The sequence below is a fragment of the Silurus aristotelis genome, assembly GCF_946808225.1.
Source record: "Silurus aristotelis genome assembly, chromosome: 18".
Taxonomy (NCBI): domain Eukaryota; kingdom Metazoa; phylum Chordata; class Actinopteri; order Siluriformes; family Siluridae; genus Silurus; species Silurus aristotelis.
Window position 1 is genome coordinate 10,671,450 of NC_139591.1, and position 19,097 is coordinate 10,690,546.

Here is a 19,097-nt window from a genome sequence, read left to right on the forward strand (position 1 = left end):
TCTATATAATTCAGCAAAACGATGTAATGTGTAAACTTTACAGTATATATGTATATGGCACATGGATTTGCAAGGGGAGGCACGGAGATGGTTTTAGTGCCGGTAGCGTTAATAAAAAGCCGAGCTGACTGGGCTTTGAAATACCAAAAACACAGAAAAAAAAGCGCTTTAACATTGAGACAACTGAATGCTGTCGAGAGAAAGGCATCTCTCTCAAGGCAGTAAATGCGTGAATTCTGGCAGTGTCCAAATGTATCATAATGCATATACACTGCTACGTTTGCCTGCCACAGGAAACTTCAATATTTTTTTGTTGTTGTTGTTTGATAATCATACGATAAAAAAAGTCCCCCAACTTATTTCAACTATTTTACTACAAATCTATTTACCCATTGATTTGCTTTTTTCCTCGACTAATATTCAGTATTATGATCATTTAGGCTTGTTGACTACGTTTGAAGTAATGCTCATTTGTCTGTATGGTGAATAACAAAATAATAAACTAATCTAGCATTAGAAGGCATAATTAAATACATAAAAATCATAATAACATCTCCACAATAATACTGGTAGTCACTCCTGCCCATGTAATTTTCCGTTACAGAAAGAAAAATATTATTTGGCCCTCACAAAAAAAATAATTTAAGGACCTCTGAATTACCTGCTTCGGGAAAATAGTAGGCCTAAGTCAAGGCTAAAACTACAAGCGGAACTTCGTATTCATATCGTTTCTACACGGCTTTGTTAATCAGACGTACACGCAAAAAAAATGTTAAAACAGGTTTCTGTAATCCACTTGAGTTAATACATATATTAAAGATTTTATATTTAGGATTATAACTATAGATCACAAGTAAGCAGAACTATTCGTTAGACTGTATTTATTTTATTTTTTACAATTTAATAAATCATGTCCAACGCTAATTGTTCGCTACGGATCCTATGTATTCACGGCTATCGGCAAAACAGTACCTCTTACCAAAAGAAAACTGGAGCTTTGCGAAAACAATTGAAAAAACAGGTTGAATTGGTGTATATTGATGCTCCACACAAAGTTTCGACTAGTAACGGTAAGTGTGCGTACACAGCCAGGTCCATAAGCATCTGGACAGTGACACAATTTTCATAATTTTGCTTTTGTGTATATAAGACAAATGGATATAAAATGAAGCCATATTTATTTTATTGTTTATTTTAGGTTTTTCTGCAATTATTTCTGTATTTGTACATTTCTTCCTTTGTTTATTTCTGAGTTGGTATGTTAATATTGGTAGGCGGTCCTAATTTCACAAAATGTTTTTGTTATACTACTATTACCTTCGCCTGTAATGGCTGCTCTCTGGTATATACATGTACACTGGCGATCAAAATTAGAGAACAATTTATAAACAATTGAACAATTCTGAAATAATGTCATCTTCACTGCTCAACAGTTTTTGTCCTGTCTATACCATACTACCAGAACACCTTTTCCACAAATTAACTAAGGCATTTAAAAAAAAAAACATTATTTTGCAGAAAACACACTGATCAAAATTAGAAAACAACAATGACTGTAGCATGGAAAAAGATTAAACAAAATTTTCTGAAGGTTACAACAGTCAGCAATTAGTAGGAAGTGTTCAGGCCTCTGCTCTGAATGACTTCAGCACATCTGCGGCCACAGGACAGCACTAGTCTCTCACACTGCTCTGATGTGATTTTGGTCCATTCTTCTTCCAGTCTCCTCCACAGTTCGGTGACTGAAGTGGGCTTCTTGGCCATAACTTTGTCGCCAAGGATTTTCCAGAGGTTCTCTATTGGGTTGAGATCAGGACTCTTGGCAGGCCATGTCATTATTTCAATGTTTTCAGTTTCAAGGAACTGCTTTACCCGTTTTGCTGTGTGACATGGAGCATTGTCCTGCATGAACACTGCGGGCTGATTGGGTGATGAACGCAGGGAAGGAACCATATGTTGTTGAAGAAGGTTCTGATAAACATTTGCATTCACTCTGCCATGTAGCTGTATAAGAGGCCCAACTCCTGCTGCAGAAAACATGCCCCAAACCATGACACTTCCTCCTCCACTTTTCACTGACTTCTTTACACACTTTGGGTTCAGTCTTTCTCCAGTTTGTCGCCGAACATAATGTTTCACATCGGACCCAAAAAAATGAAACTTGCTTTCATCACTGAAGTGAACTTTGGACCAGTTCTCCTCTGTCCACACAACATGCTTAGTCTAGCCTTTTGATTATTTCTGCTAATGAGAGGTTTGGTCACTGCAGAGTGGGCTTTCAGTCCAAATGCTCTTAAACGTCGAGACACTGTATGACGAGACAGATCCTTACCCTGTTAAGCGCTGAACTGGTGAGCAATTCCAGCTGCAGTGTGGAAACGATTGCCCATTGAGATCCTCCGCAGTATCCTGTCCTCTCTTGTATTTGTCTTCCGTGGACGACCAGCCTTCTTGGTGGACTTGAATGAGTTTGTGATGTTGTAAAGATTCAATATTCTTGAAATCACAGATTTGGAACGACCAACTTGTCTTGCTATGGCTGATAGGGTCATCCCTTTGGCCTTCTTCTGGACAACCTGCTGCCGGAGGCTTTCAGTCACTTTAGAACGGCCCACCATCTTGCAGAGTCAGTGAAACGGGAAGTTAGGCTGCCAGTTAAATAGGGGTTGACAGTTAATCAAGGAAATTAGCACCAGGTACCAGATTAACACCAATAACTGGGAGGTATCTGAAAGTGTTTTCTAATTTTGATCAGTGTGTTTTCTGTAAAATAATGTTTTTTTTTTTTAATGCCTTAGTTAATTTGTGGAAAAGGTGTTCTGGTAGCATGGTATACAGTTTCTGAGTATTTCAGAAACTGCTTATCTACTAGGATTTTCATGCACAGCCATCTCTAGGGTTTACAGAGAATGGTCCGAAAAAGAGAAAATATCCAGTGAGTGGCAGTTCTGTGGGCGCAAATGCCTTGTTGATGCCAGAGGTCAGAGGAGAATGGCCAGACTGGTTCGAGCTGATAGAAAGGCAGCAGTGACTCAAATAACCACTAGTTACAACCGAGGTATGCAGAAGGCATACCTCTCTGAATGCACAACATGTCGAACCTTGAGGCGGATGGGCTACAGCAGCAGAAGACCACACCGGGTGCCACTCCTGACAGCTAAGAACAGGAAACTGAGGCTACAGTTCGCACAGGCTCACCAAAATTGGACAATAGAAGATTGGAAAAACGTTGCCTGGTCTGATGAGACAGTCGACAGTCGGATGGTAAAGTCAGAATTTGGCGTCAACAACATGAAAGCAGTGATCCATCCTGCCTTGTATCAACGGTTCAGGCTGGTGTTGGTGGTGTAATGGTGTGGGGGATATTTTCTTGGCACACTTTGGGCCCATTAGTACCAATTGAGCATCGTGTCAACGCCACAGCCTACCTGAGTATTGTTGCTGACCATGTCCATCCCTTTATGACCACAGTGTACCCATCTTCTGATGGCTACTTCCAGCAGGATAACGTGCCATGTCATAAAGCGCGAATCATCTCAGACTGGTTTCTTGAACATGACAATGAGTTCACTGTACTCAAATGCCCTTTACAGTCACCAGATCTTAGTCCAATTGAGCACCTTTGGGATGTGGTGGAACAGGAGATTCGCATAATGGATGTGCAGCCGACAAATCTGCAGCAACTGCGTGATGCTATCATGTCAATATGGACCAAAATCTCTGAGGAATGTTTCCAGTACCTTGTTGAATCTATGCCACGAAGGATTAAGGCAGTTCTGAAGGCAAAGGCGGTCCAATCCGGTACTAGTAAGGTGTAAACCTAATAAAGTGGCCTCTGTGTGTGTGTGTCTGTGTGTGTGTGTGTGTGTGTGTGTGTGTATATATATATATATATATATTTGTTACAGAAATTGTTAGAATCTTTTGAATTTCACAATTTTCTACAATGCTGGATATAAAAGAAGGGCCTTTGCACTATTCTTACCACTCAATGCGCACCAGGGAGCGTAGCTCAGGGACAGAAAAAACACAGGTGTCAGATAGCGGTGTCTTTCTTGTCGAAGTTTATTCAGAGAACAAAGAATATATACCACTTCAAAAACATGGATTAAAAATGATTGACTCAGACAACATAAATTGGAAAACAACAAAACATCTTGAGACATGCTGTTATATATAATGTTATTAATGCTGTGTAGTGGATTAATGCAGTGGATTAATGTAAATCCACTGAGGCTGAGAGGCTTCACCTGGTATGCACCTAGGATGTTTGTGTAAACAACATCCAGCGTGTTTTCTCCTCTGGTTAAAAGTCCACAACCCAGCATCTGCATTTACATAAATAACATCTGAAATTACACTGCTAACCTTAGCCCTTTAAACCTACCCATACCATATCACATCTCAGTGGCATCAATTGCATGGGGGATTTCTTCTTTGAACAAATTCACTCATGCTGGGATGTTTCGTCCTGTAAATAACAAAACAAAAAAAACCCCAGCAATTTGTGTAAATCAACATTGTTATTGTATTTTGCAGATGGCATCTAGGATATATAATTTAATTTAATTTTGTATAATTAATAGATGTATGCATAGATTAAATATACAAACTTTAAAAACAATCATTTGAACGTAGTAAAGGTGCAGAAAATCATGTTTGAAAACAGATGTTACTGTTGTAGTAGACAAATGCTATAAAAAGAGAATGGAACAGAGAAATGCAAGCTAACAGGCCTGATAAAAAAAAAAAAAAGAAAAAAAAGGCATTGGTGTGGAAAAGCATAATCATTATCCGAAAACCACTTTTAGATTTAGTGTTTTCACACCATTTTAATTAAATCCATCACTATGAGAGAGCTGATTGCACAACCCGATTCTCAAGAGTTACAAAAAAATCCATTTTGGATCCATTTGCATGTTAAACACCTAATATGAAGTGGAATTTATGATTATTGATGATTTATTATATTATTATTATTAGCGTTAGTAGTAGGCTAGTAGTAGAAGCATGATTTGAGCGCTAACTAGTGTTTTACATCTAAACGCTACAATTGTCGAGAGGTAAGAAAATAAAGAGTAAAAAAAAACTATTCTTTATTTTAAAATGCTATCGAATGCAGTCAGCAAGAAAAGACGGGCATGTCCTGCACTCTCGCAAGTCCAGTCCCCCATATATACAGTGGTGATTTTTTTTGCATGTTTGTCACACTTTAATGTTACAGATCATCAAACTAATTTAAATATAAGTAAAAGAAAACGCAAGTGAACACAACATGCAGTTTTTTAATGAAGGTTTTTATTGTTGAGGCTAAACAAAATCCAAAACTACATGGCCCTGTGTGAAAAAGTGTTTGCCCCTAAACCTAATAATTGGTTGGGCCACCCTTGGCAGCAACAACTGCAATCAAGCATTTGCAATAACTTGCAATGAGTCTGTTACACCGCTGTGAAAAGAATTATGGTTCACTCATCTATGCAGAATTTTTGTTATTCAGCCTTTTTAAGGTCATGCCACAGCATCTCAATAGGATTCAGGTCGGTACTTTGACCACTCCAAAGTCTTCATTTTGTTTTTCTTCAGCCATTTAGAGGTGGACTTGCTGGTGTGTTTTGGAGCATTGTCCTGCTGCAGAACCCAATTTCCCTTCAGCTTAAGGTCATGAACAGATGTTTGGACATTCTCCTTCAGGTTTTTTTGGTAAACAGCTAAATTCATGGTTCCATTTATCACAGCAAGTCTTCCGGGTCCTGAAGCAGCAAAACAGCCCCAGACCATCACACTTACACCATCATATTTTACTGTTGGTATGATGTTCTTTTTCTGAAATGTGGTGTTACTTTTATGCCAGACGTAATGGGACAAACACCTTCCAAAAAGTTCAAATTTTGTCTCGTCAGTCCACAGAGTATTTTCCCAAAAAAGACTTGAAGACCATGAAGATGTTTTCTGGCAAAACTGAGATGAGCCTTTATGTTCTTTTTGCTTAGCAGCGGTTTTCGTCTTGGAACTCTGCCATGCAGACCTTTTTTGCCCAGTCTCTTTCTTATGGTGGAGTCATGAACACGGACCTTAAATGAGGCAAGTGAGGCCTGCAAAATTAAGCTTCATCTGGTTATAAGTGTAACCCCACACAGTGCATGTTGTCCTACAGCTGAAGTTATACCCATAATTGTTTTTACAGCAGCACCCTCAGAAAACAGGTGGATATTAATGATATTAGTGGTGTGCCCTTATTCTAGCACTTCCTGTCACTGTTTAAGTTCAGAGATAAGAAGAGTGCTATCTATCCAGTGGTCTTGATATAACTCAAAACAAAACCTTGAATCTAGTGTAATATTTATTTATTTTTTATTTTTTCAAATATCAATATTGCGTTTTTGACAATTGATACACTATCGCCGAAACACAATATTGCGTGTATTTTTTTTTTTTTTTTAACACCCCCACTTTTTAACAGCACAGCTTCAACTGGAAAAAATGGATTGGTTGTTTTTTTCTGTAGAAATACGGTGTAAAGCAGTAACATTACCATGACCACTTACATTTTTTAAGTAAAGCTTGTGTGTAATTGATGACAATCTCATGCAGATCTTCTGTAAAGGAAACAACAGGATTACCTTTAGACCATGGGGGAGGAAATGGTCTGCCCTCCAAATTCTCAGAGGTAATTTGTCTCAAAGAGACTGTGTTTTAGGGTTTGGAGTTATTCCAATTTCACAAAGCATGGCTGGTAAAAGGTTTAACCTGTTTCCAGCATAGTTTTGTTTAGTCAATCCTTAATGGTATGGTTCTTTTGTTCTACACTACCTAAACTTTGAAGATGATGAGGAATGTAAAACTTTTAATCAATACTTAGATATGCACATTTTATATATCTTTAACCTTAACAATGGCTAAACAATTGGGAAGAAGAGAAACCTAAAAATTGTGAGATTAGAGATTACACTGGCTGCTTTAAAGCCATGTGTATGCCATATTTTAAATCACTAGCTACAGAAAAAGCATATATTGTTACTGTTTGGTCCTTAAAAAGATGGCATCCTCGGGTAAGAGCAACAAGTTCAAATCCCTGCACAGATGTAAATGGTATAGAATATACCTTGTGTAGTATAAAGAGCAGAAACTAAAAAGAACAAAGAGTGTTCAGCCTGAGCTGTCGTATGTTGTGAATATTGTTTAATATTGTCTGAATATTGTTTAAAATGGCAACCAATTGATTTACTGCTTGACATATGAGGGGATGTGAGAGAAATACTTTTTCAGCATTAGTGATGAGGACGGGGAGTTTCCGACCAGAAACGTGGATATACTGCAGTATCAAGAGACATAGGCAAATATGCTACTGGACATGCTCTTGGGCTTGGACTCGCTCTGTCATGCTATCATTTTAAGAGATGTAAAGATGAAAGGTCTACTCATAGTCTGCCAGAGCTAGAGATAAAGCAGAGCTTAAAGATTGAAAGACTGCTTAAGGAAACAAAAAGTCTATTTATAATATTTAATGGTGTGAGATTGATGCTTGAGACTGCTTTGTCTGAGTAGCTTGTCATGGTGGTAACAGTCAGGAATGTATTGACAATACTTAATCAGAAACCTCAATATACTTTGCTGTGATGAGAGAAATCTCAATAATTACCTTTAGGCAGTCAGAGGAAAGCCAATGTTCACAGCCATTAGGGTTGCACAAGCCAATGCACTCTTAGCACCGGTCCCAAACCTGTATAAATGGGGAGAGTTGTGTTAGGAAGGTCATCCTGCGTAAAACATGTGCCAAATCAAACATGTGAATCACGAATTTGAATTTCATACCGGCTCAATCGAGCCCCAGGTTACCAACGACCGCCACAGGGTAACGGTGGAAATTGGGCTACTTTTGGCTGAAGGAGGAGAAGGAGAGGAGAAAAACTTATACAGAGACAGCAGGAAAAGAAGTGGAGGAGAGTGTAGGTTAGAGTTGGTATTTTAAATGCTGGTACCATGAATGTTAAAGGGGAAGAGTTAGCTGATATGATGGAGAGGAGAAAGGCAGATATGTTGTGTGTTCAGGAGACCAAGTAGCTTTAAACTGTTTTACCATGGTGTGGATTAAAAAAGAAATAGTGTAGGGGTAATTCTGAAGGAAGAGTAAAGTAAGAGTGTAGTGGAGGTGAAGAGAGTTTCTGATAGAGAGATCAACGTTAAGCTGGAAGTTGAAGGAGTGATGATAAATGTCATCAGTGCTTATGCTCCACAAGTGGGCTGTGAGATGGAGGAGAAATATAAATTCTGAAAACTGAATTAGTTAAAGTGATAGAAGGTGTACCTAGGAAAGAAAGATTAGTGACTGGGGAAGACTTTAATGGGCATGTAGGTGAAGGAAACAAAGGTGATGAGTAGGTATGGTCTTAAGGAGAGGAATGCAGAAGGGCAGATGGTGGTAGATTTTGCTAAAAGGATAAAAATGGCAGTGGTGAATACGTATTTTAAGAAGAAGGAAGAGCGTGACGTATAAGAGTGGAGGAAGGTGCACACAGGTGGACTATGTTCTATGTAGAGATGCAACCTGAAGGAAATTGGAGACTGTTAGGTGTTGGCAGGGGACAGTGTAGCTAGACAGCATCGGATGGTGGTCTGTAGGATGGTTTTGTAGGTGAAGTAGAAGGTGAAGTTGGACACTAAGGAAGGGGAATATAATTTATACCGATTGGCCAAAGGGAAGGATATGCTGCAAGTTAGAGCAATAAAGAATGGTGATGGAAATGTGTTAACTAGTGAGGAGCGTATGTTGAAAAGGTGGAGGGAGCATTTTAAGGAGCTGTTGACTGAGGAAAATGAGAGAGAGAAGATTAAATGATGTGGAGATGGTAAAACAGGAAATGGATAGGATTAGGAAGCAGGAAGTGAGAGCAGCATAAGTCAGTCACTCCTCTCATCTGGTCTAACCGACTTTTCACTGACTTATGCTGCTCTCACTTTCTCCTTCCTAATCCTATCCACAGTATGGTTTCATGCAGAGAAAGAGCACTACAAATTCAATAATTGCTTTGAGAATGTTGATAGAGAAGTACAGAGAAGGTCAGAAAGAGTTTTGTGTGTTTGTGGATTTAGAGAAAGCATATGACAGGGTGCGGAGAGAGGAGCTGTGGTATTGTAAGAGGAAGTCAGGTGCTGTGGAGAAGTATGTGAGGGTGGTGTAGGACCTGTATGAGGACAGTGTGACAGCAGTGAAGTGTGCAGTAGGAATGACAGACAGGATCAAGGTGGAGGTTGGATTTCATCAAGTATCGGCTCTGAGCCCTTTCCTGTTTGCAGTGGTGATGGAGGGACGAGGTCAGACTCCGTGGACTATGATGTTTGCGGATGATGGTTATTTGAGGTGAGAGTAGGGAGCAGGTGGAGAAGAGCCTGGAGCGGTGGAGGAACGCCCTGGAGAGAAGGGGAATGAAAGTCAGTAGAAGTAAGAGTACATGTGTGTGGATGAGAGGGAGGGCAGTAAACTGAGCATAACTGCTGTGCTACAACCGTTTCTGGAATCTTTGAGGTAAAGGGGAGTGTTGATATTGGCCTATATTTGGACAGCTGACAGGGGTCAAGTACAGGTTTTTTATTTAACGGGTTGAAAACTGCCAGTTTAGGTACATAACCAGTGCTAATGGAATAGCACTCTTGAATAGGAGAAAACTATTTTTTTTTTTGTGGCACTATTATTACATTAATATGACATTATTATTATAAGTATCGGCACCTCTTCCATTTAGACAGGGCTGGTGTATATTACGAGCATATTACGGCATCGGATGTTAGTAACCTTTGACGGTCGAAGGTGTATATCATTGGCTTCTATGTGAAAAACTATCTTAGAGAAAGTATGCTTTCCTGAAAACCTAAGCTGACCTGCTGTGTCTGGACTCCTGGCTCCTGGTATACACCTGACCTGTGCTGCTGGTGGCCTTATAAGCCTAGCTAATTTCTGGTTTCTTAGTGGTGCTTCTGTAGAGAAATTTAGCTAGTTTGGTTTATAAAATAATAGTAACAGCAATAATAATTAAAATGTCTGGTTTAATAGGGTTGGTGAGTGCAGGTGCATCATGCACTGTGCAAAATTTAGTCAGAAGTCATATATAGAACATATTAGAAAATGTCAGACAAAGAAATTGATACACATCTGCTGCCTATGTAGTTAAAAACATTTGGCTATGTCGAGAAAACAGAGAGACTGCATGAACTCTTAACTCATCTTGCATAATAGGGTGCATAAAGTTACTCAATGTAAATTCGTTTAGGCCAGATTCAGTAGTAGAATCTAGTATTATATACAGTGAGAAAAATAAGTATTTGAACACCCTGCTGTTTTGCAAGTTCTCCCACTTAGAAATCATGGAGGGGTCTGAAATTATTTGTATGATACAGCTGCAAATAAGTATTTGAACACCTGTCTATCAGCTAGAATTCTGACCCTCAACGACCTGTTAGTCTGCCTTTAAAATGTCCACCTCCACTACATTTATTATCCTAAATTAGATGCACCTGTTTGAGGTCGTTAGCTGCATAAAGACACCTGTCCACCCCATACAATCAGTAAGAATCCAAATACTAACATGGCCAAGACCAAAGAGCTGTCCAAAGACACTAGAGACAAAATTGTACACCTCCACAAGGCTGGAAAGGGCTACGGGGAAATTGCCAAGCAGCTTGGTGAAAAAAGGTCCACTGTTGGAGCAATCATTAGAAAATGGAAGAAGCTAAACATGACTGTCAATCGCCCTCGGACTGGGGCTCCATGCAAGATCTCACCTCGTGGGGTCTCAATGATCCTAAGGAAGGTGAGAAATCAGCCCAGAACTACACGGGAGGAGCTGGTCAATGACCTGAAAAGAGCTGGGACCACCATTTCCAAGGTTACTGTTGGTAATACACTAAGACGTCATGGTTTGAAATCATGCATGGCACGGAAGGTTCCCCTGCTTAAACCAGCACATGTCCAGGCACATCTTAAGTTTGCCAAATTACCATTTGGATGATCCAGAGGAGTCATGGGAGAAAGTCATGTGGTCAGATGAGACCAAAATAGAACTTTTGGGTCATAATTCCAAAAAATGTGTTTGGAGGAAGAAGAATGATGAGTACCATCCCAAGAACACCATCCCTACTGTGAAGCATGGGGGTGGTAGCGTCATGCTTTGGGGGGGGACAGCGCGACTGCACTGTATTAAGGAGAGGATGACCAGGGCCATGTATTGCGAGATTTTTGGGAACAACCTCCTTCCCTCAGTTAGAGCATTAAAGATGGGTCGAGGCTGGGTCTTCCAACATGACAATGACCCGAAGCACACAGCCAGGATAACCAAGGAGTGGCTCTGTAAGAAGCATATCAAGGTTCTGGCGTGGCCTAGCCAGTCTCCAGACCTAAACCCAATAGAGAATCTTTGGAGGGAGCTCAAACTCCGTGTTTCTCAGCAACAGTCCAGAAACCTGACTGATCTAGAGAAGATCTGTGTGGAGGAGTGGGCCAAAATCCCTCCTGCAGTGTGTGCAAACCTGGTGAAAAACTACAGGAAACGTTTGACCTCTGTAATTGCAAACAAAGGCTACTGTACCAAATATTAACATTGACTTTCTCAGGTGTTCAAATACTTATTTGCAGCTGTATCATACAAATAAATAGTTAAAAAATCATACATTGTGATTTCTGGATTTTTTTTTTTTAGATTATGTCTCTCACAATGGACATGCATCTACGATGACAATTTCAGACCCCTCCATGATTTCTAAGTGGGAGATCTAGCAAAATAGCAGGGTGTTAAAATACTTATTTTTCTCACTGTACCATATTTTTCGGACTATTAGCCGCTACTTTTTGCCCACGTTTTGAACCCGGCGGCTTAAACAACGAAGCGGCTAATTTATGGATTTTCCCTCGTTTTTTTCCGGTTTCACAAACTTCAAGCCAAAAAACTGAACCCCAAAACATTAGACCAATGAAATTTCCAAACGGAAACAAAAAAACGCGCCTCACCTGTGTGATAAACTCCCCAAAGAAATACAGTGGTACCTTGACCTACGAGTTTAATTTGTTCCGTGGACGAGCTCGTATCTCAATTTGCTCGCACATCAAATCAGTTTTCCATATTAAAAATACTTAAAATGGCATTAATCCATTCCAACCCTCAAAATGACACCCCGTTTTTATGTTTCATGGTAATAAATTGGAAAATACATTTCTAAATAACAAATCTTGTATAAAAACATAATAGAAAGAGTATGTAAATTTATAATAAGGTTTTATTTAGTGTATTTTTCTTGGAGATGAGACGACTTGAGCTAACGAAAACGCCGGTGGGGGGTGTGTGTGTGTGGAGAGAGGGTAGAGGCGATAAGCGGAGGCGGAGGGAAAACTCGTTTTTTACTATCACTCCTGTACACTACGTATCCCTAAACTTTAAAATTTTTACTTTTTGTTCTTTGCTTATCTTAACCATCTTCGCTTTCTGGCTTCGTTTCACCATCTAGCAGCGGCGTCTCGAGCTCGTACCTCGAATTTTTTGTTAGCGTAACAAAGCAAAAAAATTTACAGAGTGACCGCTCGTACCTCGGAAAACTCGTACATTAATGTACTTGTAGGTCAAGGTACCACTGTAGTTGTGAAAGGAAGGAGGGAGACAGTGAACAATGACTTACTTGGTCGGCTACTGTTTAGATACAGCATCAGAAAATAAACCTGTTAGTGGGATTTCTGGGCGTGGTGACTTCCACACAGTCTGTCTATTCGTGGTGATATAGTGGTACATAGTGACAGCCTCATATCATTCTCTGGTTCTAGCCTTGCCCTGATGCTGGTCTATTTCGCGCGCAAGATGAATGTGTACGTATATGACGCAAAACACAACGTTAGCAAAGCATAGGCCTGATAGGTGCAAAGCTAGCCTATCCTGTGTCAGTTTGAATATTTTAGATATTTTCATTAAATTCAGTTTTCCCACTAATGTGCAAATATTCTGGAAATGTTTGGAAAAATAAATTATGGAAAAAAAGTGATTTTAATAGTGAAATTATGTAGGCTGTACGGACCACATGCAATGCCGCCGCGGACCACCGGTTGAAAACCCCTGGTTTAGAGTAAAGTTTATCATATATAAAGTTTAGCATACATTAAATGATCAAAATGTAAAACATGTTATAAAGGCCAGTGAGCAGATAAGGATTAGGTTAGGGATTAGAAAAAAATATTGCTGTTTTAATAAAATAAAATAGTAAAATAAGCAAGCAGCATGCAGGCAACATGCCTTAACTATACTCAAACAGCATATATATATATATATATATATATATATATATATATATATATATATATATATATATATATATATATATATATATATATATAAGGGGTGCTATGTGTACATTCATGAGGAAAAGAAATGAACTTAAATGATTTTAGCAAATGGCTGCAATATAACAAAAAGTGAAAAATTGAAGGGGGTCTGAATACTTTCCGTACCCACTGTATATATATATATATATATATATATATATATATATATATATATATATATATATATATATATATATATATATATATATATACACAAACCCGATGCAATAACAGAATGCAATGATGTGAAAGTTTAAAATTTGAATATTTTATTCAGAATACAACATAGATGACATATCAAATGTTTAAACTGAGAATATTTATCATTTTAAGGGAAAAATAAGTTGATTTTAAATTTCATGGCATCAACACATCTAAAAAAAAGTTGGGACAAGGCCATGTTTACCATGTGTGGCAGCCCCTTTTCTTTTTATAACAGTCTGCAAACGTCTGGGGACTGAGGAGACAAGTTGTTTAAGTTTAGTAATAGGAATGTTGTCCCATTCTTGTATAATACAAGCTTCTAGTTGCTCAACTGACTTAGGTCTTCTTTGTCGCACCTTCCTCTTTATAATGCGCCAAATGTTTTCTATGAGTGAAAGATCTGGACTGCAGGCTGGCCATCTCAGTACCCGGATCCTTCTTCCACGCAGCCATGATGTTGTAATTGATGCAGTATGTGGTCATTGTCATGTTGAAAAATGCAAGGTCTTCCCTGAAAGAGACGACGTCTGGATGGGAGCACATGTTATTCTAGAACTTGGATATACCTTTCAGCATTGATGGTGCCTCTTCAGATGTATAAGCTGCCCATTCCACATGCACTCATGCAACCCCATACCATCAGAGATACAGGCTTCTAACCTGAGCGCTAATAACAACTTGGGTTGTCCTTATCCTCTTTAGTCCGGATGACATGGCGTCTCAGTTTTCCAAAAACAACTTCAAATTTTGATTCGTCTGACCACAGAACAGTTTTCCACTTTGCCAAGTCCATTTTAAATGAGCCTTGGCTCAGAGAAAACGCCTGCGCTTCTGGATCATGTTTAGATATGTCTTTTTTTTTTACCTATAGAGTTTTAGCCAGCAACGGCGAATGGCACGGTGGATTGTGTTCACCAACAATGTTTTCTGGAAGTATTTTTGAGCCCATGTTGTGATTTCCATTACAGTAGCATTCCTGTGTGTAATGCAGTGCCGTCTTAAGGGCCCGAAGATCACGGGCATCCAGTATGGTTTTCCGGCCTTGACCCTTATGCACAGAGATTGTTCCAGATTCTCTGAATCTTTGGATGATATTATGCACTGTAAATGATAACTTCAAACTCTTTGCAATTTTTCTCTGAGAAACTCTCTCAGAAAATGTGTCTGAAATGCCATTTTATGAAAAAACCTACTGGGATAACCTTCCAGACACATTTTCTGTAAAGGATTAAGAGCAAAAGAAAGAAATTACTCTTATGTAAGTGTTATGTTCATTTGGGAGTTTATACTTTACATTTTTTTTCTTTTATCAGAATCCCAGCTGCAAGAGAAGCCTGCAGGTGTCGATGGTGATCAGAGGGGCTGGTGGTTCTCTGATTCTCAGAATTGCAGCTTTGATGCCAGGCAGTAGTGTGAGAGCAGTCTTGGTTTGGAGCAGAGTCTGGAGGCTGTGCGGATGGCAGTAAAAAACCTGGGTCCCTTTGATGGCATCTTGGGCTTTAGTCAAGGTGCTGCTTTGGTAGCCATGCTGTGTTCACTGCAGGGGCAGAAACTAGAACCTACCTTTAACTTTCGCTTTGCCATCCTGGTTGCTGGATTTCGCAGTGCCTGTGCTCAACACCAGTACCTTTACAAGGGTGTGAATGTCATGGTGCCCTCACTACATGTGTATGGGCAGGATGATAAGGTTATTCCAGAACAGATGAGTCAAGACCTGCTGCCCCTTTTCCAAGGAGCCCATGTGCTTAATCACCAAGGTGGCCATTTTGTCCCTGCTGCCTCTGCACACAAACACATCTACCAGGAGTTCCTAAAGAGTTTTCAGTAGGAGGGCAAGCACAGCAAAATACAGCCAAAACGTTAATGAATGTAATTCAATTAAATTTTATTTATAATGCACTTTTAACAATGGGCATTGTCCCAAAGCAGCTTAGAGAAATAAATAGATTACAAATATAATAAAGAATTCTTCAGAGGAACCAGACTTAAACTCATCCTCATCTGGGTCACACTAAATGTTATTTCATTATAGTTCCATCATTGTTGAAGTTATCTGTTCACTGATGGGCACACTTGAATGCAAAATTATTTATGCCAATTGAAACCTTGTTTTTGAGACTTGTAATTGAGGCTTAGTCATTTTACCAGACTCTTTGCATTAATTTTAGTCCAAATCTATCCTCAATAGCATCTTCATAGATATTTAGAGTGTACATGTGGAAACATCCTCAGAGCAGCGATTGGTCTCCATTTGAAGAAAACTTCCTCCAAAGGAAGGGTGTCAAAATGTATTAGGCAGGTCCAGAAAGAAGAATGGGACAGGATCAGTGTTATCTCAGGAGCATGTTTAACTTGACAGAAAGAGAGACAGAGGGTAAGAGAGAAACATACATTAGTAAGTATCCTTATTGTTACACAATTGTTATGGACACTGCAATATGATCAGGGTGTAAGAGGGGACTTTGGCAAAACTAGCTATGATAGCATAACTAGAAGGGATAAAAACCCACCACACAACTGTTAACAGAATTGAGTGAACTTGTGTGAGTGGGGGATGACAGCATCCAAACCTCCCAGTTCACAAAAACAAACATATACACATGATCCCCCAAATCTTAGCCTAAGAAATTCTTATTCACATAAGGCTTGCCTCAACAAATATGTTTTGAATGTGGATTAAATTCTGAGACTGTCTGTGTCCTGAACACTGGCAGACTGGTAGATCGTAATCAACCAATTTTTCGTTCAGGTACTGCAAGACCATTCAGTGCTTTATACATCAATAGTACTATTTTATAATCAATGTGAGACCTGACTGGGAGCCATTTTAATGTTTATAAAACAGAGGGTGATGTGGTCATATATTTTATATCTGGTAATAACAAAATTCTGGTCTTATTGGAGCATATTTATGCACTTAGTAGAACATTCTGACAGTAAGGCATTCCCTTAGTCCAACCTAAATGTAACAAAGGAACTTCAAAGAAAACTTGGAGTAAATAATCACACCAAGGTCTATCACTGTTGCATATGATAAGACAGAAAGACCATCCAAAAATACTATGTAATCAGAAAGCTTACAACTAGCTGCTTGTGGTTATAGTAAAAGTACTTCCATCAGTTAATGTTCACATTTAAATATCAGAATGTGGAGGGGTGATCTCAGGTAAGGGGTGATCATTACTGGATACTGGTGACATTGGATGGTTTAAATATTCGGGAAACTGCTTGGACTATATGTATAGAACATTTCAGACATATTCTTAAAAGTGGGCTTAAACTTAAAGACTTAAGTGTAAAACAAAACAAAACAAAATTGTAAAAACTATGAACTTTATTTAAGAACCTAAAATCAACTTTTAGAAAAGACTGACTGTTGTTCTGACTGAGGTGGCACTTACGTATTGTGAACTGTGGACTACAGTGATAAAACTGCTTACAACCTCTTAATCAGCCCACAGATGTAGAAGACCTGCAGATGTAGTCACAAAGTCACAATATCATGACATAATTTATAAATGATTAACACACTGAAACTAACTTTTTGAAATGTATTTAAAATGTTTTCATATGCATTTATACATGAAAAATGTAATGTTAAAGTAATTAAGCTGAGAAATTTGTGTAGCTGTTTCTAAAAGAAACTCAAGAAGAAATGTTATTTTAGGGCAGTCAGTCCTCAAATGGAAAGCAGTAAAAAAAAGAGGGTGATTAACATCAGGTAAAGAAATAGTATTGTTGTTGATACTTAAGCTAGTCCACTTAACATATATTTTTTCTGCTCCTCTGTCTTTTCTGTATCCTCTAGATCAGTGGTCACCAACGTGGTGCACGCAAGGACCGCAAGGAGTCACCCGCGAGTCTTTTCTAAAAATATCTGTTTCCTACCTTGTTAAATCATTGTTGATAATTACTGTGAGAAATCATTAACATGATCAGTGTCTTCACATAGATCAGGGGTGTCAAACTCAGTGTCAAATCCGGCCCGACGTACAATTATATCCGGCCCGCGAGATGATTTTATATAGATTTATTATTATTGTTATTAATAGCCTGGCGATATGAAGCGCTGATAACACAAACTACAGATCGCATAATGCAGTGCTTCAGCTGCCTTACCGAACGCTAGACTACCTGGGAACATTCCAGCGTCAATCAAGTCGAGCTTCTGTTGATGTATTTAACCCTATTGTACAGTTATTGTGAAGCCCCTTACAATGGCCAAGAGAAAAGTTTATTCTGAAAACAGAGCTTTTTAAAACCGATGGGATTCTGAGTATATGTTTACTGACACTGCCGGTAAACAGGTGTGTCTTATTAGTGGAGCGAATGTGGCTGTAATTAAGGAATTGAATCTAAGATGGAACTACGATCAGGAAAAGCTGAAAAACCTGAATGCAGAGCAGAATATCCAGAAAGTAGAAGAGTTAAAGAAGAATCTGACATTTCAGCAGATGTTTTTCACCAGAGCAAAATCACAAAGTGAAGCTGGTGATAAAATAGAGGAGAAATCAGAGCCACATCAGCCGGTTATTTACTGAGGGAGAGTTTCTGAAGAGCTGCATGGTAAAGCTGTGAGACATCTGGTGTTTAACAGGATACATTTTTATGGAGAGCAAAATATTCAAAGTTTAAGTTTATTTATTCTGGAATAATATTCCTGTCTGTTTTTATTCATACTTATGTTCAAAAAACATTGTTTTAGTGTGTTCAATAAATGTTTATCGTGTTTGGCCAGCGACTTAAAGTGTGCTTTGAGTTTTGGCCCCCCGTGCAATTGAGTTTGACACCCCTGACATAGATAAATATAATTAATTATTAATAATAACATATAATTAAAGGTAAATTGAGCAAATTTGTTATTTCAGAATTGTGTATCAAACTTGTAGCCCTTCACATTAGTCGGTACCCAAGAAGTAGCTCTCGGTGTCAAAAAGGTTGGTGACCCCTGCTTTAGATGAGCCTTCTGCACCACAAGACAAAGGGTATACACAGCACAGCCATTCAGGATGAGTGTCTTAAAGAAAGCATCTCAATTTCAGATGAAGCTGCTAAAAATTCTAAATGAATATTAGACATTAAAACAAAAAAAAAAAAGTAAAGATGATTTTACAACCCTGGTTCCAAAAAAGTTGGGACACTGTATAAGTAAATATGCTATTCACAATGATATGATATATATATATATAAACAAACAGTTTTAACTGTTTTTTTTATTGCTATATGTTTATATACGGATATATATATATATATATATATATATATATATATATATATATATATATATATATACACGTATATAAACATATATATATATATATATATATATATATATATATATATATATATATATATATATATATATATATATATATATATATATATACGTGTGTGTGTATGTATATAAATATATATATATATATATATATATATATATATATATATATATATATATATATATATACACGTGTGTGTGTATGTATATATATATATATATATATATATATATATATATATATATATATATATATTTATATAT

General features: G+C 38.2%; 1 protein-coding gene and 1 long non-coding RNA gene across 2 annotated transcripts in view; one reads left to right on the forward strand and one right to left on the reverse strand.

Annotated features, from left to right (window-relative positions):
• Positions 1-19,097, reverse strand: part of LOC310741419 — a 355,923-nt gene that overhangs the window by 271,446 nt on the left and 65,380 nt on the right. The gene's annotated exons all lie outside the window — the stretch shown is intronic.
• ovca2 (OVCA2 serine hydrolase domain containing) lies at positions 704-18,730 on the forward strand. The gene is given in 3 exon segments (XM_083569199.1): positions 704-1,070; positions 14,872-14,966; positions 14,970-18,730. Coding segments are annotated over 3 exon segments (672 nt in total). The 5' UTR covers positions 704-910; the 3' UTR covers positions 15,387-18,730.